The sequence below is a fragment of the Octodon degus genome, unplaced genomic scaffold, assembly GCF_000260255.1.
Source record: "Octodon degus isolate 3935 unplaced genomic scaffold, OctDeg1.0 scaffold00128, whole genome shotgun sequence".
Taxonomy (NCBI): Eukaryota; Metazoa; Chordata; class Mammalia; order Rodentia; family Octodontidae; genus Octodon; species Octodon degus.
In genome coordinates this window covers 736,674-763,861 of record NW_004524704.1, presented here as the reverse complement: position 1 = coordinate 763,861, position 27,188 = coordinate 736,674, and the positions used below count along the sequence as shown (strand labels likewise).

General features: G+C 52.2%; 1 protein-coding gene across 3 annotated transcripts in view; it reads left to right on the top strand.

Moving 5' to 3' along the window:
- The window catches only part of Igf2bp2 (insulin like growth factor 2 mRNA binding protein 2), a 149,554-nt gene extending 122,373 nt beyond the window's left edge, over positions 1-27,181 (top strand). For all 3 annotated transcript variants that reach the window (XM_004640875.2, XM_023700935.1, XM_023700936.1), the window contains 10 exons: positions 2,026-2,160; positions 5,144-5,266; positions 5,794-5,929; positions 8,377-8,505; positions 18,448-18,516; positions 18,909-19,025; positions 23,129-23,203; positions 24,141-24,272; positions 25,837-25,950; positions 26,950-27,181. In XM_004640875.2, coding sequence (XP_004640932.1) covers positions 2,026-2,160; positions 5,144-5,266; positions 5,794-5,929; positions 8,377-8,505; positions 18,448-18,516; positions 18,909-19,025; positions 23,129-23,203; positions 24,141-24,272; positions 25,837-25,950; positions 26,950-27,045 — 1,126 coding nt within the window. In that variant the 3' untranslated portion in view covers positions 27,046-27,181. The remainder of the gene's footprint in view (positions 1-2,025; positions 2,161-5,143; positions 5,267-5,793; positions 5,930-8,376; positions 8,506-18,447; positions 18,517-18,908; positions 19,026-23,128; positions 23,204-24,140; positions 24,273-25,836; positions 25,951-26,949) is intronic.
- The last annotated feature ends 7 nt before the right edge of the window (positions 27,182-27,188 follow it).

Genomic DNA, 27,188 nt, shown 5'->3' with positions numbered 1-27,188 from the left:
TGTGCTGAACGGGACAGTGGCTTTGAGCTGGACTACTAACAGACTAACGGTGAGCTGGGGGCCACGGATGCTGAGCTTCTAAGCTAATAGCATGACAGAGACACCCTGGAGGGCTAACGGCTCCTGCGGAGGGTGCAGACGACCTTACAGCCACGGCTGGCTCCTGTGAGCTAACTCAGCTGTAGATGTATCCAGTCCTCGAGCAGCCAAGGCGTGGGGCTCTGCGGGATCCTGGAAGCTGCTTGGCTTAGCTCTTCTGCGGAGTCACAGCCCTCGGGGAGGCGCGGGCCTTGAGACCACCTCGGTGTCTCACCTAGAAGTGGTGGGTCACTGCCACGTGGAGCACGGGAGAAGGCAGGCTGGCTTTACGTTTAGTCTGCTTGTGTCCCAGGAGCTGGACTGGTAGAAGGAACCCGTGGATAAAATGACTTAGGGAGTAGGTGGCTTTAGGGTGTGCATAAAAAAAACCACAGCACAGGCCTTGAAAGTGGGGCATCACGTTCAAGTTGAGCACCCACTGACTGCGATCTTGGGGAGCAAAGCTAACCTCTCTGTGCATCAGTTGCTTCTTCTGTAAAAAGAAGATTACTGTGTTTTGCCAGGATTATTGTGAGAGTGAATAGAGTGAGGTGGGCTGAAGGCGTGCGTGGCTGTGCAAGCGCCTCGGCCACAGAGCTAGGTACAGCACGGGCAGCACCGCACCTGCGCCGGCACCTGCCTGCAGGTCACCGCCGAGCGCCTGGCAACCTAAAAGAAGACTCGGTGTTCTGCCAAGTGTCCGTATTTCCTCCATTTACTACTGAAAATGGTGTTCTGAGCGTACGATCCTAGGAGGGAAATGATGAAATAGTGAAGTTACCGACTTTTCCTTTTATTTTAAAAATCAGCTTTCTTTCTTACCAAGTTCATTTCATGGGAAAAAATATTTTTATCTGCATCTGTTTTTATTCCAAAAATTGCTTAAGATGACCTAAAAATGGAACAAGTTTGATCAGTGTGAGATTAATTCTTTTTGTTTGTTTGGTACTGGGGGTTGAGCTCAGGACCTTGCGCTTGCCAGGCAGGTGCTTAAGCCACTGAGCTATCTCCCAGGCCTGAGATTAATTCTCAAAGTACGCACCCATTTTTAAAAAGGAGGCTGAAGAACTGGTTCTGGGCTTTCTAACAGCCAGAGTTAAAAGAGCTCTAATCAATTAAATGATTTGTGGGGGTTTTTGTTTGTTTTTGTTGTTGTTGTTGTTGTTGTTGTTGTTGTTGTTGTTGTTGTTGTTGTTGTTTGTCTTTGAGACAGGTCTCACTCTGCAGCTTAGGCTGGCCTTGGACTCACTATATATCCCAGGCTGGTCTCAAGCTCACAACGATCCTCCTGCCTCAGCCTCCCCAGTGCTGGGATTACGGGCGTGCACCAGCATGCCTGGCTCTATTACATGATTTTGCACAGTAACATAAACAAGTAGGGCCACAGCTTCGAGTGAGTGTGATGGTCATCATGCTTTTGAGCCGTCAGTGGTAATGGCCTCGAGGAAGGCCGGCTGCTAACAAACAGGAAACCGAGACCTAAGGCGGAGACAGGGCCCGCCTCTGTGCTCTGCCCCTCGAGTCTGTAGCGCCTGCTTGGGTTTGCTGTTTGGATTTGCGTGCATATGGCTTTCACAAATGCAGCTAGTTCGGAGCTGGTGTCACGCCAGGGTGCAGCTTCGCCCCTCCCACTTTGCTCCTCACTTCTGCAGTCATCAGAAAGACTGCACAGAAGTACTTCGTTTATCCAACTGGCTGCCTACCGGGCAGGTGTGGAGCCTTCGTCACACGGCGCTCCGGTGAGAACGGTCCTCTTTGAAGAGGAGCTGCGGAGGCTCCCGCTTTGGCGCAGCTTGCCTCCTCCTTGGGGAGGGCATCAGTTACGCGCAAGCTGTTGCCGCTTTCTTGCCTGGCGCCTTGTTGTACGTGAGCTGGTGTGAAGCGGAGTGGGATTAGGGTCTGTTCCCAGATGATGATGTGCTTACGCCTCCTGCTTCTTTCCTCCAGGGTAGACATCCACAGAAAGGAGAACTCTGGGGCTGCAGAGAAGCCTGTCACCATCCATGCCACCCCAGAGGGGACGTCTGAAGCCTGCCGAATGATCCTTGAAATCATGCAGAAAGAGGCCGACGAGACCAAACTGTAAGTCTGCATGCAGTGCCCAGATCACCCACAGACTAAGAGTGGGAGCTGTGTTAAAACATTAAAATGGAGCCAAGTGTTGTGGCGCATGCCTGTAATCCCAGCACTCAGGAGGCTGAGGCAGGAGGATCGTTATGAGTTTGAGACCAGCCTGGGCTATATAGTAAGCTCAAGGTCACCTAAGCTACATAGTGAGGCCCTGTCTCAAAAAAGCGAAGCAAAAACTTTTAAAGTCCGTTACTCAGGAAAGAAGGGGGTATATTATACTTAAGAAATCAGTTCCCAGGCAGGATGCATTTACAGTGTGGTTGGTCTTCACTCATGTTTTTGTCACCCGCTGGTAGGGACACTCACACAAGTGCCACCCAGTAGAACTTGCAGGAGTGGAAGCCTTCTGTACCCACCCCGTGCAGTAGCCCTGCTGCAGTAGCGCTGCTGAGTACCGGAAATGTGACTGGTGCAGTGGAGAAACTGCATGTTTTATTTCGACGAATTTTAATGTAAATAGCCACGTATATAACTAGTATCTGCCTTCATGGGCAGTGTAGGTGGAGAACACGCACCCGCTGAAAGCCATCCCTTACCGTTCTGGAAAATGATTTTTATTTCTTGCTTCCCTACTATTTGTGGTCTTTTAGACTTGATTTCCTCCAGCAGCCAGAGATGGTTTCCAGGTGGTTATCTTACTCCCCTTCTTCTTTTTTCTCCTTTCTCCTGCTGCCTTTTCTTTATGGAATACTTCTTAAGAGTCCGCAGTATAATGGAGCTTTGTGTTGGTTTGAATGGCAAAAACAAGTTCTTACTGAGTGAGTTGATTTTGTATTATAAATGAGTGAATGGGAATCGAACAAACGGTGTAGTTTTTTTAAAAGACAGCTTGGAAGATCTGTGGGCAGTAATTGCAGTTTTATAGAGAAGCGGTGACACTGGCTTAAGTATCAAATGAGTTTGGCAATCGATGGCAAGCAAGGTTGTCCGCAAACTAAGAAGATGAAAGCGGAATGCTAGAGACCCTGCTCAGGAGCTCCTAATCACTGTCATGCATTGGCTGCTCTCTTGGGGGCTTCTGAAGCCCCGACAAAACTCACTGTTTACTCAGGAAACCCTTCTCTCCCCATTTTGGGGTGGGCCTAGGATAACACCTTTCTTGGTCCTTTGACCTAGGTGCAAGCAACTTACAAAGTTCTAAGTAGTCAAAAAGGCTGATTTGTGAGTTGGACTTTCAATGTTTTTATGTAGAGCCACGACAGAGTTTGAAGGTCTTTGAAATACACCTTTCTGAGCGCCTGCATCATGCAGAGCACTTTGCTTGCTGTTAAAAATGCCCCGAGAGCAAGGTCCAGGCCTGGCTTTGACGGCGCTTACCTTCCAGCGGGAGGGACACACGTTGCTTATGCCAGGAAGTCATCAAATGCAGCGCCGCGAGTGCTGCTCTGTGCAGTGCGAGGCCCTAATCAGGGTTTTGAGGGGACAGGAGAGGACTTGAGAGGGTTTCAGAGAAGGTCTTCTTGTGTAGGTGACAGCCCCAGGGAGGTGAGTAGAGGTAGGTAGAGGGTTAGAGATGTAGCAGGACAGAGATTCAGGGCTCTCTTCATTCGTTCACCAAGTGTCTGCTGAGCAGCTACTGAGTGAACAAAACCAGCGAAAGTCCCCGCACTCTGCAAATTACAGCCTAGGTGAGCTTCCTCAGGCACCCTGTTTATTTTGAGACAATAGCAATGTATCTGTTAGCTGCCCTTTGTCTCCAGTAACAGAAAATACAAGTGATATGAGTAGTAAGAAATTACTTTTAAGAAAAAAAAAAAAAAGCCAGTCCAGTTAGTGCATGTCTGCAGTCCCAGCACTCAGGAGTCTGAGGCAGGAGGATCTCTGTGAGTTCAAAGCCAACCTGTGAGTTCAAAGCTACATAGTAAGTCAAGCCCAGCCTGCATTACGAAGTGAGAATGAGTGAATGAATTTTCATGAATGAATGAATGACTGTGTCACATAGCAAAAAAGTCTTAAAGCTAGCATGATACTATCCAAGTTGTCTGAATCATGGGGTCAAAGACTGCCGTGTTTTGCTGTCTGGCTTTCCTTACCATGGTGCTCGTGGGCTGGCTGTAGTGATGCAGACCTGTGTCTCCACAGAAGAATCCTCCCAACTTGATAAAGAGGTCATCTTTCCTTGCACCTTTTAGAAACTGCTTTTAGGAATTGTGCTAAAGCATACCTTACCTAAAATTGATCTTAACCATTTTTAAGTGTCCAGTTCAGTAGTGTGTAACTATTTCATCCACCTTGTTGTGGAATAGATGTGCAGAGTTTTTCATCTGAAGAAGTTCTGTACCCAGTAACTCCCCCTCTCTCCCTTTCTTCCCTTCTTCACCAACGGTAAGGTAAGCAGCAGTTCTGCTTCCTGTCTGTGTATTTGACTCCTGAAGATACATTACACAGGAGGAGTACACAGTATTCTTTTTTTGTAACTGTTCTGTTTCACTAGACATGCTGTCCTCTGTCCTCGAGGCTCCTCCATGTTACAGCACGGCCGCCACTGGGCTTTCTTCTTCTAAAGAGGGAAGTATAGTAGCCACGCAGATGTGTATACGCCACGTTTGTTTGTCTCTTTATTTGCTGGTGGATATTTTGAGCTGTTGGCTGCTGTGAACATGGGTCTTGTGAATAGTTCTTTGAAGAACTTGTTTTCAGTTCTTTTGCATCTAGAAGTGGGATTGTTGGGTTATAGGATAGTTCTGCTTAGAATTCACAGCTCTGTGGCCAGATCGGCCTTGTGAACCCACTCCTAACCAGTCACGCTGAGGAAGTATGATTATCGTTCAGATTATGTGAATGGGGCGCGGTGAGAACTGCCCACAGGTCCCAGGGCCACTGGGTACCTGGCCAGAACGGCTGCCACTCATCAGGGATAAGCAGGGTGGTGGCTCTTGAGAGGTAGCCACTGTGACTCTCTTGGTGTTAAATGGTCGCTGGTCTCCTTTTTTAGAGCTGAAGAGATCCCTCTGAAAATCTTGGCCCACAATGGCTTGGTTGGAAGACTGATTGGCAAAGAAGGCAGAAATTTGAAGAAAATCGAACATGAGACGGGCACCAAGATCACAGTCTCCTCGTGAGCGACCCTCCAGCCTGGGTGCAGTCGTGGGCGATGCACACATCTGGGTGTGCCCAGTTCATTCATCTGTTTAAGTTTTAGATACATTCTTGCCAATAAAACGTCCCACAGAAGGCCGCCCAAATAGCTCAGCGGATTAAAGCACCTGCAAACAAGTGAAGGGGGGAGGGTTCAATCCCCGGGCCTACCATGCTGGCCCCACCCCTGGGCAAGCTGAGACAGCGATTGAGACTGGGCGTGGTGGCGCACACCTGTAATCCCAGCTCTTGGGAAGCTATAAACAGGCAGATCACTACCAGTCCGATCTAGTAGTGAGGCCCTGAAAACCCTGTAGACCCTTCCCTAAAATACAAAAAAAACAAAACAAAACATGTCCCACTGGATAACAGTCTCAGTCACTGGTAAGATTCAGGATGTATGAGGAAGTCCTCTCTTCCCCTTTGCCAGAACTCCTTTGTGATTGTTCTGGAACATAATTTCCTATGTCCAACAAAAGGAATTTCTCTCTGTTTCCCGCTGGCCAGCTTACAGGACTTGAGCATCTACAACCCCGAGCGAACCATCACGGTGAAGGGCACGGTGGAGGCCTGCGCCTGCGCCGAGGCCGAGATCATGAGGAAGCTGCGCGAGGCCTTCGAGCACGACATGCTGGCTGTCCACGTGAGTGCCCGCGCGCCCTGTCACCCTCTGTCCTCCAGGAGGACTCGGCCTCGCCTAGAGTGGTTGCCTCCGAGCTAATGGGGATGCACCCTGGAATCAGGGTAGACTTTCCGCGAGTTCTCAGCGTGAACATGTTGGAGCAGTCAGGAAACAGCTGAGAATTACGACAGACACCAGGTTGGACGCAGTAGTAGGAAGCCCTGAAAGTGATAACTGGAGCCCGTAGAGCGAGAAGCTGCCTAGGATACAGTGTCTATGAAGAAAAAGAAAGATCAGACGGGGGCTATAAATTGTGAAAAAATAATAGGAATCAAAATGATTGGGAGACACCCTACAAAAATTCGCAGCTGGTAGGTTAGGAAAATAGGATTCCCCTTCTGCTTTCTGTAACACTGTCCGCTTCTTTAACTTCTGGAGCCAGAGATCCATCTCAGCAGCGCGATGCCTGCCTCGCATGGGCGAGGTCCTGAGTTTGTTTCCTGGTGCCAAAAAGATAAAGTAAAATTAACTTCTAATTCAGATCTCTTACTTGCTGGTCTGCACTTTCAGATCCCCTAGTAAATGCTGTCACCCCTTAAGTGCTCCCTAGTCCTCCTCGCAGGCCAGTTTAGGTTTGTCCTTCCTGTTGTTCCTACCCAGTCCCCACTTTATGATGGGGGAGACACCAGTCTGTCTTCAGAATAATCTTAAAACCAATTGCTCCTCAGCAAAGCCAGGCTCCATATACTTCTCATAATTTCTTGGAACAGGTGCTCTGATGAGCCCCTTTAGGTACCCACCTGTGGGCTGCTGTGCCCCCAAACCTTTAGCCCGCTGCCTCCCTGCTATCCTGCCAGGGTCCTTAACCGTCCTCAGTACTCTGTCCCCTGCATCACCTCAGTCCCCACTGCAACATCTCGTATCAGGCCATGTCACAGGACAGGGTGAGGAGAGGTGGAGGAGGAGGAGACAACTGTGTGACCGTCTCGCTGCGTTCAGTCATACTTCTAGGGCAGGGGCAGGGTCTCGCTGCTTAGTAGCCCTCGCTAAGCTTGAACTCAGCGTGAAGCCCAGGCTGGCCTCACACTAATGATCCTCCTGCCTTGGCTTCTGGAGCGCTGGGCTTACAGGTGCGCACCACCAGGCCAGCTCAGCTGCTTTCTTTGGCCTCTTGACATCTTATAGAAAGCTGTTTCCTGCACACCTGGAAACACCTCACAGGGCCTGCGTGCTCTAGATGGCATTACCTGAGCGTGGCACGTACTCATTCGTATCTGTGCCAGAGCTGTGCTCGGACAGGTGAATTGCAGCGGCAGCATGACCAGGTCTCACCCGGCAGGTGAGAAGGGCGAGAGATCCCAGGTCTGCTGCTCCAGCACGCACGTTCCCAGCACACACCAAAGGCGAGTGAGTGGTGGGAGGCTGTGGCCGCAGAGGATGAAGTAGGGCCTGCTAGGAAACTGCTTCCTGTTGACGGCCAGACGGGCTGCTGCTCCTTGTGCCTGTGGAGGGCTGTGTAGCTGGGACTCATTTCGCTCCCTGGAGCACCCCCAGATCTAAGTGTGGAATAAGCCGGCATGATGCCCACGAAGCCGGAAGCTGCATGACCAAGAGAACAAAGTTCACTGTATCCTTTAATGAATATTCCTCGAGGGCTTTCTGCGTGCCAGGCACTGAGACCGCAACACTAAGTAAAACAGCCCCTGTCCTCAAGGAGATTGTGGTCTGAAGGGGAAGACGGGATTAAACAGCTCAGGGAGACCCCGTGCGATGAGGCCTGCTTTAAAGACAGGCGGGTTAAATTTTTTTTTTTTTTTTTTTTGGCATTTAGTGGAGGTTTTACTGGGTCACACTATGTAGAAGGGACTCATAGTGGATTCTCCTGTTTTCAGCCCTCCAAGAGCTGGGATTGTAGGCATGTGCCTTCATGCCTAGTCTCAGTCACCTTCTCAGCACGCCCGGGGGGTGCTGCGCTCTGCCTGAGCAGGCACTTGAGTGCGCTGAGCTATCTGGCCAGCCCTAAGGCGGGTTAAAGTGAGCTCAGACAGTGTCTCTGGGCTAAGACCTTAAGGGGAGAAAAAGCTTCATGTGCAGGACCAGGGAGAGGACCTAGCTGTGTAAGGTGGGAGAGAAGTTCTTGGGGGAGACTCCAAGAGAGAGAGAGGGAGAGGGAAGATGGGGCTCAAGGGAACCAGTCTGAGCAGGAGAGAGACTCGCAGGAAAGAGGGGTCCCCAAGAAGCCCTCCTTTTCTTAAGATATGTGGGTGTCACCAAGGCTATGGGATGCTGTGGTCAGGCTGGGGCCAGGCATCCACCTCCCATGCATGGTGGAAAGGTCCCCAGGCTGGGGCACAGCCGGCGGGGGAGGGGGAAGGTGCTGGAACCCCAGCCGGGAGAGGGAGTATAACTGCCCCGTGGGGCCTCCCTGCTCCCTTCCCCTTATCTGCTTTCTTTCTTTCTGTTCCCAGCAACAAGCCAATCTGATACCAGGGCTGAACCTCAGTGCACTTGGCATCTTTTCAACAGGACTGTCGGTGCTGCCTCCTCCAGCGGGGCCCCGAGGGGCTCCCCCCTCCGCCCCCTACCATCCCTTCACTGTAAGTAGCTGCTGGGCACCTCCGGGCAGCACCCCTGCTCAGCCAGCTCTCACTCCGAGGCTGTCCTGATAGGCTGGTTGCAGGATGCACCTCTCAGAACATACTCAAAGGCAGGTGGCTAGCACACCACCCTCAAGGCACGAACCCTTATGCACAGTGTATGTCCTGTCTGTGAAAGAAAATCTTTGGGCCGGCCTAATAGCTCAGGGGACTAAAGTGCCTTCGTAGGCAGAGTGCAAGTGCCAGGGGTTTCCTGGGTGACATGCCAGCCCCACCCCCGGGGCACTCTGAGACAGGGACTGAGACCCGGCATCGTGGTGTGGTGCGCGCCTGTAATCCCAGGGCTTGGGAGGCTGAAAACAGGAGGATCACTATGAGTCTGATCTACGGTAGTGAGATTCTGTAGGCCCTGTTCTAAATGCAGAAGAAGAAAAAGAAAAACCTAGCAGATTTGTTAGCTAGAAGCCTTTAATATCTGAAACAGAAGGGCCAGCCAGATAGCTCAGCAGACTAAAGCACCTGCTCAGGTAGGCACAGGGACCGGGGTGTGATCCCCAGCATGCTGGCCCCACCTCTGGGGTGCGCTGAGACAGGGACTGAGACCAGGCGTCTTGGCGTGCGCCTGTAATCCCAGCGCTTGGGAGGCTGAAAATAGGAGGATCACTACGAGTCTGATCTTTGTAGTGAGACCCTGGAGACCCAAAAAAGAAAGAAAAAAAAATCTGAAAAAGGATTTTAGCTAACTTCATGAGCCTTTATAATTTATTAACTAGGGCACCCGAATGATTCTTAAAATATATATATATATTTCTTCCATATGTCTATAATTCAAATGCAGTATATATTAATAGCCAGGTTTTTTGTTTGTTCGTTTGCTTTTTGTTCTTAAGATTAATTGCTGTACATTTTCACTTTTTATTATTTATTTTTTGTATTTTAGGGAAGGATCTGCAGGGCGTTCAGGGTCTCCCTGCTGTTTGTTTTCTGTACTTAGGGCAGGGTCTACAAGGTCTCACTACATAGATCAGACTCACAGTGATTCTCCTGTTTTTGGCCTCCCTAGCACTGGGATTGTATGCGAGCACCACCATACCCAGTCTCAGTTGCTGTCTGTGTGCCCCGGGGGTGGGACCGGCACAGCACACAGGGGATTGAGCCCTGGCCACTGCACTGTGCCTAAACAGGCGCTTTAATCTGCTGAGCTATCAGGCCAGCCCTTAGGCAGTTTTGAAAAGAAATTATGATAGCGTTTGTGTCTAAACAGCCCCGAGCCTGGTATTTAGTTGGTTCTCAGTACCTCTTTATTGTTGAGATATTCACAGCAGAAGAAATGTGCCTGGCATGCTTCCCATCTGTTGCCCTCATTCTCGAGCAGTGTTCGAGATCAGTACGCTGCCAGAGTGGGCCTTGGGCTGCTGGGCAGCTCCCTTTTTCATTCCCCGTTCGTCTCTGCTCTCGTTCCTTACTCCCCCACCCCCGTGCTTATGCTGCTTCAACGGGAAGAATTGGGCAGGCAGGTGTGCATCCCCTTAGACTGTTGCTCGCCTCCAGGTGGGGTCTGCGGTGTCGGCATTGCCCTGTGGGCTCCAGGAGCTGTCTGGACCTCCAGGCCTTGTGCTGCTGGTGCCCATGTCCCGGGTCACACGCACTCGCCCATCTGTGGCCTTGCTCAGCTGCTGACCTTCAGGGGCCTTTCTGGACCACCCTGTCCCTCTCCTCAGTTGGACCTGTTTTTCCTTGAGCTGCGTGGTGGTGTCCCACACCACACTCCTGTGGATCTGTGGTAGAGGAGCCTAATGGGGTGGTAGGAGGGGTGGTGGCAGCTGGCACAGCCGCATGGCTTCACGAAGGGAGAGTGGTCTTAAGAGGTGCAGGGCCCCGTACCTTTGCCATGAGCTAGTGACCCAGTTACTGTGGTAGAAGTCCTGGAGGAGAAAGGCCCACTAAGACAGCCCAGCGGGGACTTGGGCACCGCCCAGTGGGCCTGGGTGGTTATGTCTGGCACCAAACGCAGAAAAGGAGGTCACTTCTCACACTGGTCATCTACACAGGCTTTGGCCTGGGTGAAAATTTTTGAAAAAGTTTGCCAGGGACATAGTGACTACTCTTTGTTTCTGTGTTAGTCGTTGCTGCTTCCCCACTTCAGTGGGGGAGTTAGTCAGTGCGACGCAACCTGCAGAGCCTAAAATACTTACTCTTTGGCTTGTACAGAAAAAGTTTGCTGGCTCCTGAACTCAAATAAGGGAAACTTTCATGTGATAGCATAGTGTTTTATGAGCTTAGAAATAGGTTTTGCCGGTCAGAAAGCTTTTTCACATTTGCTATTTTCTCTAAAACACTAAACTAACCGTATTACTAAACTACAGAATTCATATCCTTTATAAAATGGGTTTTAAGTAAGGTTTCATTTTCAACTAAAAGCCACGGCATCCTGATCTTCGGTGGCTCTACATGAGAGTCTAATTGGGGTGCACAGGACTCACACCATGGCTTCCGCGGGTCCGCTCTGTGCAGCCCCTGCTCTGTGTGGAGTTGCGGTGTGCAGCACTGTGGGGACAGGTCACCTGTGAGAGGCCAGCGCAGCTGTGTCTTGTCACATTGGAATCAGACTTCAAGGAACCAGCGAGTGTACAGCACAGAGCTGCTGCTTTGCTCTAAGCGTGTCACGCCCCAAGAGCAGGCATTGAACTCTGCAAGTAAATATATACACACATGCAGATGTCACTGAGTCCTGGCTCTGCTTATAGAAGTGATGCATGCCTACCTAGTCTTTAAGAAGCAAATAATGCAACAATGTAAAGTGCAGGTTTTTTCCTAGAGGTAGTGTTTCTCTGTCCATGGGTACATGAACACAGATAACATACTTACGTGTGACAGTCACAGCCCGAAGGTTGACCTTACAGAAGTCCTTGCTTATGTCCATCTTCACTCGCTTAGCCAGTTATAGCCCCAGAGTAAGTTCCTGGAAATAGAATTGCCAAGTCAAAGAACATGTAAATTTTATAAATTGATACCTAGTATGTAAATTTTAGTACATGTGATGTATTGGCCGAAGCAGGAGGATTACCTGGGCAATTTAGAGAAACCTTGCCTCAAAATGAAGAAGGAGGAATAAGAGTAGGGACGTGGCTCAGTGCTCCTTGGATTCAGGCCCAAGGAAGTACCCCCTCCCCACCTCCCCACATGTGCAAGAGTATGTGACAAGCTGTGTATGGTGGCGCACGCCTGTAATCTCAGCCCTCAGGAGGCTGAGGCAGGAGGATCGTTGTGTGTGAAGAAACCAGCCTGGGCTACAAAGTGAGCTCAAGGCCGGCCTGAACTGCATAGCGAGACCCTGCAGAGCCGGACTTTAGCTCCCAGGCCTTCACTACCAAATCAAACTGTTTTATCATAAGATCAAACCATTTTGGAGTTCCTGGCCACTTTTCTCTCTAATAATTTTTTTTTCCTTAGTAAATTGACTTTCAATATTCCTTGCCCATTAATCTGTACCAGAATACCTCAGGTTCTGGACCAGGCTTCCCATCTCTTAGTCCCAGCACCATCACGTGCTACTTTTACCTGTAGGCAGTGACCTCACCTGTGTGAGGTCAGTGTCCACCTGGAAGATGGAGATGGCACCCCCTGCATCACAGGTGTGGCGAGGGCCGCTCCCACTGGTCCTGCATGAGTACTCTCCACCAGCTTCTCATTTCTTCTGCTTTGCTTTGATGTCTTGTGCCGCATAACATAAAGCATATGTATTATAGTGAAGGAATAAACTTCCATGAAGTGAGACTTTAAAATGTTCTTTAGTCTTCCTTTTATGTCCCTGGAAGTACAGCACCGTTATGTTTACAAATTTGAAAAGCTGTTTGCTCAGCACAGGACTGCATGATGGGGTTACATTATTCATTGACTGCAAATACAGGTGGGATGGCACTGTGCACTGTGAATTTCAAGGATACTTTTGTTTTGGCTTGTAACCTCATAATCTTACTCTGATTATCTTCCATCAACTAGACGTAATTTCTTTAATGAGTACATACTATTTATTCCATTGCAGGAATTCATCATAATTTTATTAGCACCCTGCATTTGGACATTTTGGTTGATCTTAGGTTCTCCCTGTTACAAGTAGTGTCAAAATGAGTACCCTTAGGGGCCAGGGAGGTGGCTCAGTAGAATAAGCACTTTCAGGCAAGTGCAAGGGCCTGAGTTCAATCCCCAGTTCCACCAAAAAAAAACCCAAACAAACAAAAACCCTTCACACATCTTTGCACAAGTAGTGTGTTATTTATGAAAGTCAGATCTCTTAAAACTAGAATTTCCGGGCTGGGAAGATAGCTCAGCAGACTAAGCGCCTGCTATGGTAAGCACAGGAATCAGGGTTCAGTACAGTGATGTAGGCTTGGTGGCGTACGCCTGTAATCCCAGCACTGGGGAGACTGAAAACAAGAGGATCACTACAGGTTCAAGCTGCCTAGTGAGATCCTGCACCAAATGCATAAATGGAAAAAAAAGAAAAACCAGAATTTCCACATTAAAGGGTATATGAATGTTAAGTATTCACAAATTTTTCTTTTAACAAAATACCAAAATTTTAAGAATTAAGGTGATTGAATCATTTTTTTAAAACGTCTTTTTGTCTGCTTTTGTCATACTAAGGAAAAAACTTTCTCCCACCCAAAACTAAAAATATCCTGCTTTTTCTTTATATTAATTTTTAATTACTCTGGGGAGCTCCTGTCTGTAATTTATAATATGTTTATGTTTTTTTTTTTAATTTTATTTATGTGTGTGTGTGTGTGTGTGTGTGTGTGTGTGTGTGGCCAGCTCAGCCCACCAGGGGGCGGGGCTGGCTGGCATGTGGTGCTGGGGGATTGAACCGAGGTCCCTGTGCTTTGCTAAGCTTGTTCTAAGTAGGTGCTTTAGACCACTGAGCCATCTCACCAGCCCCAATATGTTTATCTTGAGTAGCACTTTTGAGATAAAGTTCTGGTTTTTTCCTGACGAATTCCCCGTTACCCCAAAGTCCCGTATGGAGTAATCTGCCATCCTGCTCAACTTGAAAACACCAGCCCTGGTGCACAGGACACTCCCCCGCAGTCTTCTTTCTGGACTCTGCAGCATTCTGGCCGCCTCTGTCTATACAGCAGTAAGCAGGAGTCTTTGCCATCTCTGGTGATTTTAGCTGCAAACTTGGATTTTGGATTTCTTCTCTCTCAGGGTGAGTTGGGAAGCTATCCAGTTTTTCTACATTGGAGAAAATAGGAGTTCTCTGTACCTTTAAGACTTGATAAATCCCAGCTGTAAAGCAGCTGGACCTGGCAGCTTTGGAGGAGGATCTTTATGTAGCCTTTCAGTTTCTCCTACGTTTTTCACTTGCTTTATTGGTTTACAGTTTCCTGTAAAACTGTGTATTTCAGAGCTCAGTGGCAGAGTGTTTGCTTAATATTGTAAGCCTTTAAATTTGATCCTGAGCACCACCCCCGAAAAAGAAAAAAATCAACTTCATATATATCTGTAGCTACATATAGATCTATATAGAGATTAACGTAGCCAGGGCATGGTGTTGTACACCTGTAATCCCAGCTCTTGGGAAACTGAGAGTTCAAGGCCAGCATAATTGAATTCAAGACCCTATCTCAAAAAAGGAAAAACCAAACAAAAAATTGATAGATAGATAGATAGATAGATAGATAGATAGATAGATACATACATACATACATACATACATACGGGCATAAAGTTATACAAAACCTCTTACATCTCTAACTTGGTTGTGTCTTAATTCCTAACATCATATATTTGCTTTGAGAATTTCTAAGTAAAGGGTTTCCTTTTTGTTATCTTGCAGTACTGATCCCCACCTTCACCACCCCCCTCCCGGGTACAGAGCCCAGCAGTCTCAGCGTGCGAGGCAAGTGCCCGAGGTGCCCAGCTGCTCTTCACTTGTGGTCCTTCTGCCTGCGTCCCAGCCCGCTCCCAGTAGCTGGGATTATACGTGGGTGGCATTCTGCCCTAATCCCCTGTATTCTTCTCTACTCAAGTAATACAGTATTTCTGATTGTGCGCTTGCCTAGTGCATGACCAAGTTTTGGGAGTACTGGCCACTTGGAAAGAAGGGCTTTCTCTAATGGGCTCAGAGTGGTGCCGACAGCCATGAGACCACACTTTATCAGGTGGTTGGATTCGTAAGCTCTGCGGGGGTTGTTTGTTTTTGAGATAGGATCTCTGCTCTGTAATTCAGGCAGGTCTTGAGCTCACTGTGCCATATAGTCCAGACTGGTCTTGAACTTGGAACAGTCCTCCTTCCTCAGCCTCTGAAGTGCTGGAATTATAGGTGTGCACCACCATGTCGGATTATAATTTCATCTCTGTGATTTATTAAGTTGTGAGAGCAGTTTCTAGTTCTCTGATTATGATTTTGTCAAATTCTCTTAACAGATTCTTTAAATGTTCTAGAAATAATCTGCAATGTTAATACAAATTACTAAACTTTCTTAATATATCATCTCATAATCCACAGTGAGAGTTGACTGAGCTTTTACTCTTTGCTCATTATGGATTATTTATTACTTGTGTCCCTGGTTCCCCTACTTAAGTTATGTATTTGGGCTTTGGTGTTAGGCTGGAATAGTTCCTCAAACAGCATTTTACAGGAAGTAGTGCTTCAGTGATGTAATTTCTAATTTCTGTTACGAGTCTGACTCCTTAACATATATGAAAGTTCAGGCTTGGGTCATCCTTCCTTCCCCTGGAATTCTGAAAGCGACTTCCAGCGTTGTCATCCAGAGAAATGTGCTCTGGGCCCGATTCTCTTCCTTTCGTAGATCTGCTTTCTCTTGTCTGTAAGTGTTTGGCTTACAGTCTTTTCCCTCCACTCTTTGGAATTCAGAAATCTGAATGTGAGCACTTTTAATGTATTCATTACAGGGTCGGCAGGGTCTCACTGTGTAGACTGGACTCTAGCGATTCTCCTGTTTGCAGCCTCTCAAGCGCTGGGATTACAGGCGCCCACCCCCGCGCCCCATCTCAATCGCCCCCGGGTGGGGCTGGCACAGCACGCTGGGGATGGAGCCCCAGCTGCCGCGCTCTGCCTAGGCAGGCGCTTTAGTCCGCCACGCTATCTGGCTTGGCCCCATGAGCGGGCACTTTGAAGGTTTAAAGTCTTTGGCTCAGGGAAGTCCTTTCCTTCCCTCTGTGCTGTAACTAATTTCAGTGTCGCCCCCCCACCCCCCAAGGTCCACTTATCTCTCCTCTGCAGGGTTCTGTGTCTGATGCCTCCCTCCATGGAGTTTTTGCTTAGCAAGTCTGCCCTGCAGCTCTCTGCTGCTCTTTGCTCGTAGCCTGTTCATGTTTTACTTTGGCACTGACCTCTTGAATCTCACTAGGAAACCAACAGAACTTCCTGGGCCGGCGTGGTGGCACATGCCTGTGATCCCAGCACAGGGCAGGCTGGGGCAGGAGGCTCCCTGCCAGTGTGGGGCCAGCCTGAACTGTAAAATGAGACTGTCTCAAAAAAGACAAAAGAGAAAGAAAGGAGAGGGGAAGGGAAGGGAGAGAAGCAGAACTTTCTGCAGAGCCCTTCCCTGTCCCTGAATGCGTGGGGGCTGCTCACCCGGCTTGCTGCACTTCACTCCGTCTGCGCGTGGCTGGCTGTCCAAGTCCAGTACGTTTGAATCGCCCATTCATTCCTTAAGCCCAGCGGCACGCGCTTACTGGACCTTCAGGGCCCCTTCCACAACCTGCTCCAAGGCGCCGTGCACACCGGCAACCTCTGTTCCAGTGGGTGCAGCGTCAGGTGTTGGATTAAGTTCTTGGGCTGCAGGGTCAGGCACAGAGATCTGTGTTCCAGGGAGCCTACCAGTTTCTGGGTCCCACCAGCCCTCTGGTAGATCCCAGAGAGCCCACAGATGGTACACAGCTACCATGGACAGAGACATTTCTGCAGTCTAGGGTGAGACCGTGCTCCTTCCCAGTTGAGTCCATGGCGCTGCACCTGTGCTCTGACCAGGTTTAGCACACCAGGGGACGGGCCTGCCGGGAAGTATCGCCAGCCCTGGTCCTGGATGTCTCCTGCCCCTTCTCTGTTACTCTTCACACCCGTTTCCCCCTCCGTCATGGGTTGGCTGCTGTCGCACTTAGCTCCCATGCTGTGATTCTCCCAGAAGGGCATGGCTGGGGCTGAGGGTACGCAGATGAGGTGGCCTCCTCCCCACGCGGTCCTGGCAGAGTCTGACTCAGAGGAGGCACGGAAGCTGGACGTTGACCCCTGGATGTTGCTGACCTCAGCACGGCCTGTTGGGCAGTGGGTGGGTGGACCCTGGGCCCCTTTCCTAGAGTTGCCTTTTCCTGCACTGGGGGTTGGGGTTCCTCAGGCGTCTGGTCCCAGCTTGGGACCTCTGAACCTCTGTGCAGCTCTCCGCAGCTCTCTGACACCGGTCACTACAGCTGGGGCTGCCACCCCAGCCCTGCATACCTCAGCTGCCACTACTCGTCGCATCCTCTTTGTTTCTGTCATAGTGCTTCTCTGGAGTCACCTTCTGTACCTGCTTCCTGTGATCCCTGAATCCCCTCATGGCAGTTTCTGCCCTAACAACTCTATCCCCAGCACCTGGAACTCTGCATCCCACATGGGGGCACCTCGAGCTTTGCAGTGAGTGCTTCACTGGCCGAGGGAATGCTCACAGTGGTACTGTGAGCACTAGAGGTTGCTGTACTCCATATGCGGACAGGACAGAAGGGTTTGCTAAGTCATCCCAACCCAGAGAGCTGGAGAGTCAGACCCATGAGCGTGTGCACAGGCTAATGACGGCCTCTGCTCACAGCGAGATGACTTGGGGTTCCTTCTTCCTGACAGTCTTGCAACTGTGATGCGTGAAGAAAGGCGAGTTTGTCTTTCTTACCCCTCTACGGTTGCTAGGTCTAAATGTGGTTGTGTTCGTGTTAGGACTAACATGTGGGCCAGGGTAGGAGCCAGGCCGTTCCTGGTTCCACACAAGCGTGGAGGGGGTTGCCTCTGCCCTGAGATCCCATGGACAGGGCTGCAGGCGATAGGTGGGCAAAAGCGCCCTGGGCCCAGGTCAGAAGTTGGAGCAGAAAGGCTGCAGGACCTTTCCTCCTGCCTTCCTGCCTCAGCACAGGGACCTGGACAGAGAAGGGTCTGGGGCCCATGAGTGACCCAAGGAGCCCTCAAGTTTGGACCTGGAGGTCAACCTCTTTGCTCACGTGGCTGCCAGCTTCAGGTGGCCCTGAAACCACTGGTCTTGGAGCGCCCTCTTGTGAGAATGATTCAGCACTACAGCCTTTTTCCAAATGGGCCAGACGAGTACTAGTGTGCTCATGTATAAAGCAGCTAACTAGACTTTGGGGGACTCTGGCCAATCCCACATATAAGAATATAGAAAATCAGACATTACTGTCTTGCAGTATGATAGGGAGGATTAAAAGAACTGAAACAAAATACATCTTAGTACCTGATGCGGTATGGATCCAGTTACCGAGCGGCTGCTCCTTACACTCAGCACTTCCCCACTAACTCCTCTCTTCTGCCCGTTTGCCCTGCGTTTGCTGCTTCCTCATTCCGTGTTGGCAAACAGTGCGTCCTTCTTTCTCTTCCTCTCATTCCCTTTCAGTTTCTCCAGTCTCCGTGACCCCTCTGTAGTTCTGATGGAGCTCAGTGGTGTGCTGGCTCCTGACAGCCCGTAGAGGCTGTCCCCGCCCTCTGGCCCCCGTTCATGGCTTCCCAGACGCCAGTCCAAGCTCAGTTCTTAGATAGCCTAAAGTGTGGCCTCAGCCCAGAGGGTTACTGTGATTGGGTGACACCTTGCTAAGTTTTCAGCAGTCCAAGGGGAACAGAAATCTGAGACGCAAAGGGACGGGTGTGGGGACACGAGAGTAGCATTGGGTGGTCCAGCAGGGCAGCTACTCAGGACCCGTCGCTTTGTTCCGCTGCAGACCCACTCCGGATACTTCTCCAGCCTGTACCCCCACCACCAGTTCGGGCCGTTCCCGCATCATCACTCTGTGAGTGCCCCTTACCCCCGCCCCAGCCCTGTGGTCTCTGAGGTCTGAACAAAGCCCTTAAGGGGGCGTGGCTCGCCCACAGCCGCCTAGAGCCAGGACGCTGGCAGCCTTGCCCCGGAGCCTTCTCTGCGCCCACGGGGTCCGGGGCGGGTGGCTGGCCGCGTCCTGGGCGCTGTCACGCTCTCGGGGCTGGGCACTTTCCCTTCCCTCTGCCAGAGCCTCGAGTCCCGCCGTGTGCAGGTTCACTCCAGCTCCCTCCACATAAGGGTGCATCTTGCTGTTCTCCCCCCCACCCCCCCACCCCGCTTGGGCTCCCAGAATGTTGTGGGGCGGCTGAGGCCTGAGAGGTGGCCCTGCTATAATGACGTCGCCTATCTTGACTGCCTTTCCAGTACCCGGAACAGGAGATTGTGAATCTCTTCATCCCGACCCAGGCCGTGGGCGCCATCATCGGGAAGAAAGGGGCGCACATCAAACAGCTGGCACGGTTTGCGGGGGCCTCCATCAAGGTAAGGCGGCTCCTGCCAGCCCCTGTGCCCCGTGTCTCCTCCTGCTGGTCCCAGGCAGCATCCAGACAGAATGTGCAGATCTGGGAGCCTGAGTGGTACAGAATAAGGATTGCAGTGAGATGGTGAAAGAACGTTATGTCGGGAAGTCACTCCTCTTGTGGGACTACTGCCCGCTGCTTAGGCCTGCTCCCATCTGCTTTTGGCTTCCTTGACGGATTCCTTTTCTGTCCAACGAACAGCTGAGCTAGAAAAAACCTGAGCAGCCGCCCAGCCAGGTCCACAGTCCCCTTCAGATAGCTTCGCTTCTCTTCATTTCTCTTTTCTCTTAATTCAGCAAAAAGTTGGTACTGTTTTGGGGGCTCCAGGGCTGTGGGCCTCAGGCATTGGCACTTGGCCACCTCTGGTACCTTCCTTACTCTGCGCTTACGTGACCACCAAAATGTGGAGAAAGGATTTGAATGCTGAACTCTGAAGAGTGATGATCAAATTGTGTGTAGACAAAAGCTGGTGGTCCAGGAAGCAGCCGCTGCGTTGGGGGCCAGGGGTGAGTGCCTCTGTGGCCCCAGTGACAGCCCCATATCCACTGCTCCATTGCCACCTCCAGCAGCTGAAGGGGTCACCCGGCCAGTCCCACCACCCAGCAGCTATCAGCACTGACTCACACGGCATGCTGAGCACGTCCTAGACTTTCGGAAAAAGAGTTTCTGTTGTTACGGAAAATAATCTGCTACCGTGAGACAACCCGGAATTCCGATCAAGAAGTCTCATGACTTGGAGAGAAAGAATGCTTCCACTCTGTGCCCAAGAAGAGTTGGAATCTCTCCCACAGCAAGTGTGCTGCAGAGAGAGAGAGAAAACAAAACAAAAACAAAACCTTCTGCGTTGTACAGAATAAGGATTGCAGTGAGATGGCCAAAGAATGTCATCTTGGGAAATCATTTTCTCTAAGACCTCATTTACCTCCCCTGGAGTTGGTTACAAACTGAATGAGATCCCGGAAGTGGGGAGACATTGGGGTCCTGGGAGCTACACCTGGGGCCTGCGCAGGTGGGATCCTGGCCCAGGCAGGGCACACTCGGTCCCTGCGGTGGAGCGTGGAGCATGAAAACAGGGCTGGCTCTGCACTAGGGGCTCACCCACCACTCAGCCCCTACCCGAGGGGCAGGCAGGAACCAGGAGGAGACTTTTTCTGCTGTGGGGGTCTGAGGAATCTCACTGGGTTCCCTTCTGCTCAGCTGAGAAGCCAGACACAGTGCAAGGATGAGGTCAGGGTGCCTAAGCAGCCGCACTGGCTTGAGAAGTAAAATTTGCCAGGACAGTGAGCACCTCCCAGGGCCAGCCGCAGCCCTCGCTGGCCATGCATGCTGCTTGCCAGCTGGGCCAGGGCCGTGGACTCGACCGAGGGTGCAGAGCTGCAGCGCCTGGATGCTCCACCTCTTGGGCCAGTTTCTCCTTTAGGCGCTCCACAGAGCTGCTCCCAGCAAGGCCTTTAGGAAATTGGGGAAAAAGTATGGGTGCCTGGGCTGCACCCACAGTGTTTTACCACCCTTCATGCCAGCGGGGTCAGTGAGTGATCTCTGTGCTCCTGGCCTCTGATAGAAGGGCTGCAGCAGGCGTGGCTGGCCCGCCATGCCTAGTGCTGGGCCTACCGCCTTCTGCCCCATCTGTGCCTGCTGGGCAGCGTTGAAAAGCAGGGAAGAAAAACAGCAAAGTGTTGGGGAAAGAAATCTGCCTTTTGATTTCCCATTTGTTCTTTGCTGGATTTCTGTCATCTCGGCAGCCAGGCGGAGTGGGGACCCCACTGACTCCAGAGACCAGGCTTCTGCTTTGCTGGTCTTCGGAGCACAGATCCAAGGGCACAGGCTGTGGGGGCTGGGCTCACGTCACCCACCTTTCCTGTGGTCAGCGAATTCCACGGGAAGCTCAGCTGATGGTGTTGGCTGGGGCCTCCCTGTTCCCAGTCCTCTTGGACCCAGGTTGCCATGAGCTTGGAAGTCACTGCGCATCACTGGGTCCTGTGGGCACCGCGGGCCTTCCCGTTCCTGCAACGCCGCCCCACGGCTCGGGCGCGCTAGGAGGTAGATGGTTCGGGTGGTAGGAGCCAGGTCTCCGAGCCCCGGGATTGCGGAGGCCTCAGCCTGGACATGGCTGCCCGTGGTGGGGGGTGGACCCTCGAGAAGCTGACTCCTCGTGGAGCACCATGCCCCGCGCTCGTTCATCCTCATGGTCATCACGCCAGAGCTCACCAAAGACCTGGTCGAGGCCCCTCCTTGCAGAGCAGGCCAGGGGCAGCACAGCCTTGGGGCGATTTCCCAGGAGAGCCAGGACTCCGAGGCCTGGGTGGAGCCTCCCACCTTGGAATGCGAGTTTTGGGAGGATGATGCAAAAATGGCGCAGATGGAGGCTTCTGGTTTCCGGCTTCCGGCTTCTCACTCCCAGCAAGGCTGGGGCGCCATCGCCAGAGCCACGTGCACATCATGAGTAGAATCCCAGTTCTTCCCCAGCAGAGCTCTGGCTCCAGGCTGTCTCAGAAACGGGATCTCCTGTTTGTCTTTGGGAACTCTGTGAATGACATTTCCTTTTTTATATTTGCTCTCAGAAGCTGACAAGTACAGCTGGGGAGGGTAATACATGCCTATAATCTCAGAGCTCTGGGAGGCTGAGGCAGGAGCATCCAAGGCTCAATCCCAGTTTATCTCAAGATGTATAATAAAAAGTCTGATGATTAGGCAGAGCACAGCAGCCAGGGTTCGATCCCCAGCGTGCTGTTCCAGCCTCAACCCCAGGGCGCGCTGAGACAGTGATGGAGACTGGGCATGGTGGCGCGTGCCTGTAATCCCACAGCACTTGGGGGGGCTGAAAACAGGAGAATCACTACGAGTCCAGTCTCCATAGTGAGACCCTGTAGGCCCTAAATACAGAAAAATAAATTAAAGTCTGGGAATAGGGCCGGGGAGATGGCTTAGTGGAATAAGTATTTACCTGGCAAGCGCAAGGGCTTGAGTTAAATCCCCGGTTCTAGGAAAAAAAAAAAAAAAACAATCTGGGAATAGCTCAGTGCAGAGATCCTGGGTTCAATCTTGGTACTGCAGAAGCAAAAACACCTTAGAAGTGACACTGTGTCCCCACCAAGACGCCTTGTGAGGTGCAGAGTGTCCAACCTAACCCCTTTCCTGGCTTCTCCTCATCTTCCCAAATGCCGTATACTTCTGATTTTTGATTAAGTCTGACTTTTTTACAATTTGCTGATTGGCTTTAGCTTTTTATTTATTTCAATTTTCTATTTCCTGTTATATTGAATGGCCGGTCCCAGACTCTTGGGCCCCTGCCTCAACCTCCCTTAAGTGAGTACCACTGTACCTGGCTTGATTTTTGTTTGTTTTTTAAAATTACATCCTTTTGGGGGCCTGCCCATTAGCTCAGTTCTTTAAGTGGCTGCCTCAACAAAGCTGTCAGGCTCAGGTTGCTGTGGTTCGATCCCCACAACTCAAGCCAGCCAAACCTGCCCTGAAGGCATTCGGAGCAAAATAAATAAATAACATCCTTTAGAATACGTCAGAGAATTAATTTTTTAAAAAAATACAACAGGACCTCTCACAAAAAGTCCTTGCTGGGTCTGTTGTTTGTTCCAAGCTTGCCAGCTGCATCCTGGGCCCTTCGCAGGGGAGTCACAGGGACTGCCGATTAGATTCCTTGCCCAGAGGAGGTGAACCTCCTGACCTGCTCGACTTCATTCCTACAAAGAGAGCCTTGCAGACCTCTGCCCCAGAACTGCAGGAGCAAGGGCTTCTGGGTCCTACGGGTGGCAGAGCTGCAGCCCTTCCCTGCAGCGCCTGACTTCCTGTTCTTTGCCATGGCTTCGCTGGGTGAAAGGAGGCCAGTTCTGCTGTGGGTGCCTGGGGCAGGGACAGCAGTAACCACTGAGCCATCCCACCCTCCTCCTGGGGTGGCTGAAGATGTAAATTCAGGGCTGAGCACTGTGGTTGAAACTTTGTAAGGTGGGAGTGGGGGAAGGCAGCCCTGGAGATGACGTGCGTGTCATGTACTCAGGTGAACAAGAGGGGCACGGTGTCAGCATTGTCCTCTTTCCTTGTGACCTGCAGATTGCCCCAGCTGAAAGCCCAGACGTCAGTGAGCGGATGGTCATCATCACTGGGCCACCTGAAGCCCAGTTCAAGGTCAGTGCCGGGTGGCACAGAGGAATGGGCAGGCTGGCTCAGGCGGAGCCTGGCCTGTCCTCCTCAGCTGCAGTGGGCTTCAGAAGAAGCCTCGAGATGCATTGAGATGCATCGTTAAGTTTCGTTTTCTTGCCTTTTCCTTCTCTTGCAAAATGAGCTTTCAGAAACCCAGAGACATACTAATTAATGAACATATACCTCTTTTAATTAAATTTTTTAACACATTCAGCTGAAAAGATCAAGTGAACACAGGAGCCATTCAAAAGCAAGGCTTCTCTAGGATCCTGGTTCAGGCCTGGGACCTCAGCATTCTTGGAAGGCAGGAGCCCAGAGGATCACAGAATTGAGCCTTATTGAGTGATTTAGTAGACCTTGTCTCAAGGAGAAAAAAAAAGCTGGGGATGGAGGCTGGGATGCAGCTCCATGGAGAGGGGGTCTCGATTCTACTCCAGGACGACCAAAACAGCAGCCACCATAGCGCGTGAGGCGTGGTCTGGCTGCCAGCTAGAACGTTGTCAGCCCTAGGAAGGAGGGGAGTATTTTAAGTTAATAAATAGCCTCTTCGTGGCATTGGCTTGGGAGTGAGGTGTGATGGGCCTCATTGGAGGATGGAGACACAGCAGAGCCCTTGTCTGGTCCCTCTGAGGCCCTGAGTTTAAGGCCCTCGCCAGCAGAGAAGCAAGCCCAGACTGCACCCCACCCACCCCCAGCACCCTGATCTCATTCTTTAACAGACGGACTATGGCAGGAGGAGCTCGGCTCCCCTGAGCAGCTGGGGCAGCCGGCCTCTTGAGCAGGGGAGGGAAGCAGGCGGCAGCAGCCAGCACCCTGCAGCCACTGAGGTCCCAGCCTATTGCAAGGGTGTGAGCTGAGCGAGGCACATGGCCCTCCTGTGTCCAGCAGCAGACTCAGGCCCGGGTCACTTTGTGTTCCCTAGGCCCAGGGACGGATCTTCGGGAAGCTGAAAGAAGAAAACTTTTTTAACCCCAAAGAAGAAGTAAAGCTGGAAGCCCACATCAGAGTGCCCTCTTCGACTGCTGGCCGGGTGATTGGCAAAGGCGGCAAAACCGTAAGTCGGCAGCAGGCTTGCCTTGTCGCCTGCTTGAGTTCTGTGCCCTTGCCTGAGTTCCCTCCACCGCCATCTCTCCTCACTTCACGCACAGCCCGGCCTGAGGCTGACAGACGGGGTCTCCTGGCACCCGGCGGGCAGCAGCGTCCAGCTCCAGGGTGCCCAGCCCAAGACCAGAACCCCTGGCTGCGTGCCTAGGACTGCGCAGGTGTCTGGCTCCACGCAGGGCTGCAGTCTGGATCCCGTGCTCCCCGGCTCAGGCCTTGAATGCACCGAGCAGGAAAGGGAGGCTCTTAAAAAATAATCTGTACCCTCGATCCAAAGGCGGCAGTAATGCAACACGAGGTGAAAAGCCTGGAGCTGGGCACGTGCCTAGCACATCCACGTGAAAGGGGAAGAGCACAGGCCGTTGACCTGGGCCTGTAAGGATGCACAAACCTCAGTGGACACATGGCCTGGCACACTGGCGAGTGGCCGGACTTGGTGTTGGGTTCTGGAGTCCTGAGTGTGTGTGTGTGTGGTTGTGTAAAGTGATTTCAGAGAATTGAAAGCCATGCTCTGGATCCAGGGAGTCACGTTCACTCAGAAGCACGCTGCTTATAAAAAAAAAAAAAAAAGAAAAGAAAAAAGAAAACAAAACAAAAAATGAGCCAGCCAAATAGCTCAGTGGATTAAAGCACCTGCTTAGGCAGATGTAGGGGCCAGGGGTTCGATCCTGGCCCTGCCACGCTGGCCCCGCCCCCAGGGCGCGCAGAGACAGAAATTGAGACTGGGCGTGGTGGCACATACCTGTAATCCCAGCTCTTGGGAGGCTGTACGCAGGCGGATCACTACAAGTCGGATCTAGTAGTGAGACCCTGAACACCCTGCAGACCCTTCCCTAAGAAAGCAGAAACCTGCGGCTACACAGCTGTCGCATCCCTGGATGCTGCAGGAGGGAGGCAGAACGTACCCATCCAGCCAAGGAGAATCCTAGCGCTCGCAGCTTGCTGGCGCATTTTAGAACTAGACTCTTGAGTGTTTGGTGACCCCAAGTCTGTGGCACCAGGGCTGGAGAAAGACGACCCCTGGGAAGGGCCTGTGTCCTTGGGAAGGTGGGGGCGGACGCAAATGCAGGAGACAGCCAGCAGTGGAGGACCACTGTGGTCTGGGGCTCCCTGGAGGAGGTGGCCGGAAGAAGCAGAGTGAGTGGGGCTGGGAAGGAGCCCAAACCCCGGGGGAGTGGTGGAGTTGGCCTGGGGAGGGAGGGACCATGCACCTCATTACCAGCCAGGTCGTCCACCTCTGCTCAACACCCTAAGTGTGTTGGGGCCTTCTTGCCTTGACTGGGGGCCAGGGTGCTGTGAGTGCCCCCACTCCTCTGAGGGAAACCAGTCCCACAGCTGAGGAGTCAGCTGGGTGCCCTCTGGTCCCCATGCCCCTCCCAGGGTCCAGACCCATGCACGGCCAGGTCTGAGGCCTGTGTTAGACACAGGAGTGAAGAGTGTTGCTCTCCAGATCTGGCCTGGCTGGCCAGGGTACAGGACCCAGCCCACTTGCACCCACTGCCTCCCCTCCCTTGCAGGTGAATGAACTGCAGAACCTGACCAGCGCCGAAGTCATTGTGCCTCGTGACCAAACGCCTGACGAGAATGAGGAAGTGATTGTCAGAATTATCGGGCATTTCTTTGCTAGCCAGGTACCTGCGGGCCAGGAGGGCTGCCTGCTCCTCTCTTCCACTCCCCCCGCAGCTGGGTGGCCACAAGCCCAGGACACAACCACATCCACAGCAGAGCCTCCCTTCTGGCTTGCAGGGACTGCCCGAGTGCAGGGGACCTTGTCCCCATCCTTCGTGCCACTGCTGCCCTCAGACAAGGAAGTGGGGGAGCAGCATGAGGGCTGTGTAGGGAGCCCCCGATGTGCCTAGGCCCCCTGCCAGGCCCCATGACAGCCACGTGCCTGGCAGCCTTCCCATGGGCCTGGTACCAAGACCTCTGTTCAACATGTTCCTTGTGCATCACAAGGGTCCCTGGTTTCCTCCCTAATTCCTACCCATGCCCCCCCCTTCCTCTGCACTTCCTGTTCCTCCCCACTTGCTCCCATCCCACATCCTCTCCATTTCTCCCACTTCCGGTTCCTTCCCACTTCCTCCCAGTTCCTGGTCAGCATCTCAGGGGCTCCCCGCATCGCAGCCTCCACCTTGCTCTGCAGCAGTGTGGCACGGGCACAGATCTGTCCACTTCTATCCAGGCTTTTACTGGTTGGGTTTTGGAGGAGAACTGCCTCTGTCCTTGACCCCAGCCGGTGGGGACTCAGCCTGTGCTCCCTGTGGCCCACAGGTGCAGCCCTGGCTGCCATGGGCACAGCCCTCTCGGGGCAGGGCAGGGCGGGGCCTTGGCCGGGTGCCTCCTTCCCAGCTGTCACAATCAGTTGTGGAAGACGGTGCCACAGCAGGATCCCCGAGCTGTGTTCCCCGCAAGGCCCCTCTTGGTTCCTTCTGCTGCGCCCTGGCCTTCTGCCCTCCAAGAGCAGCCCACTGCTGGGGTCTCGCTTCTGCCTTCTCCCCAGTGGACTGGCCGGGGGAGGGCGGGGCCTGTGCCCCTCAGTGCTGGGCGGAGGCGGCCCCGTGGTGGCTGGGGGAGGCGAGACCACCTGTGTCCCACCCACCCCCACACCTGATCCTCTTTGCTTGCTGCAGACTGCACAGCGCAAGATCAGGGAAATCGTTCAGCAGGTGAAGCAGCAGGAGCAGAAGTACCCTCAGGGAGTCACCTCGCAGCCGCGCAGCAAGTGAGGCCGCCCAGGCACCAGCGGACAACGGATGAATGTAGCCCTCCCAACACCTGACCATCGACCAAACAGCCAGCAGACCGGGAGCAAACCAAAGACCATCCTGCGGAACACGGAGGAGGCTGCCGAGGCGCGGCGCGGCGCGGC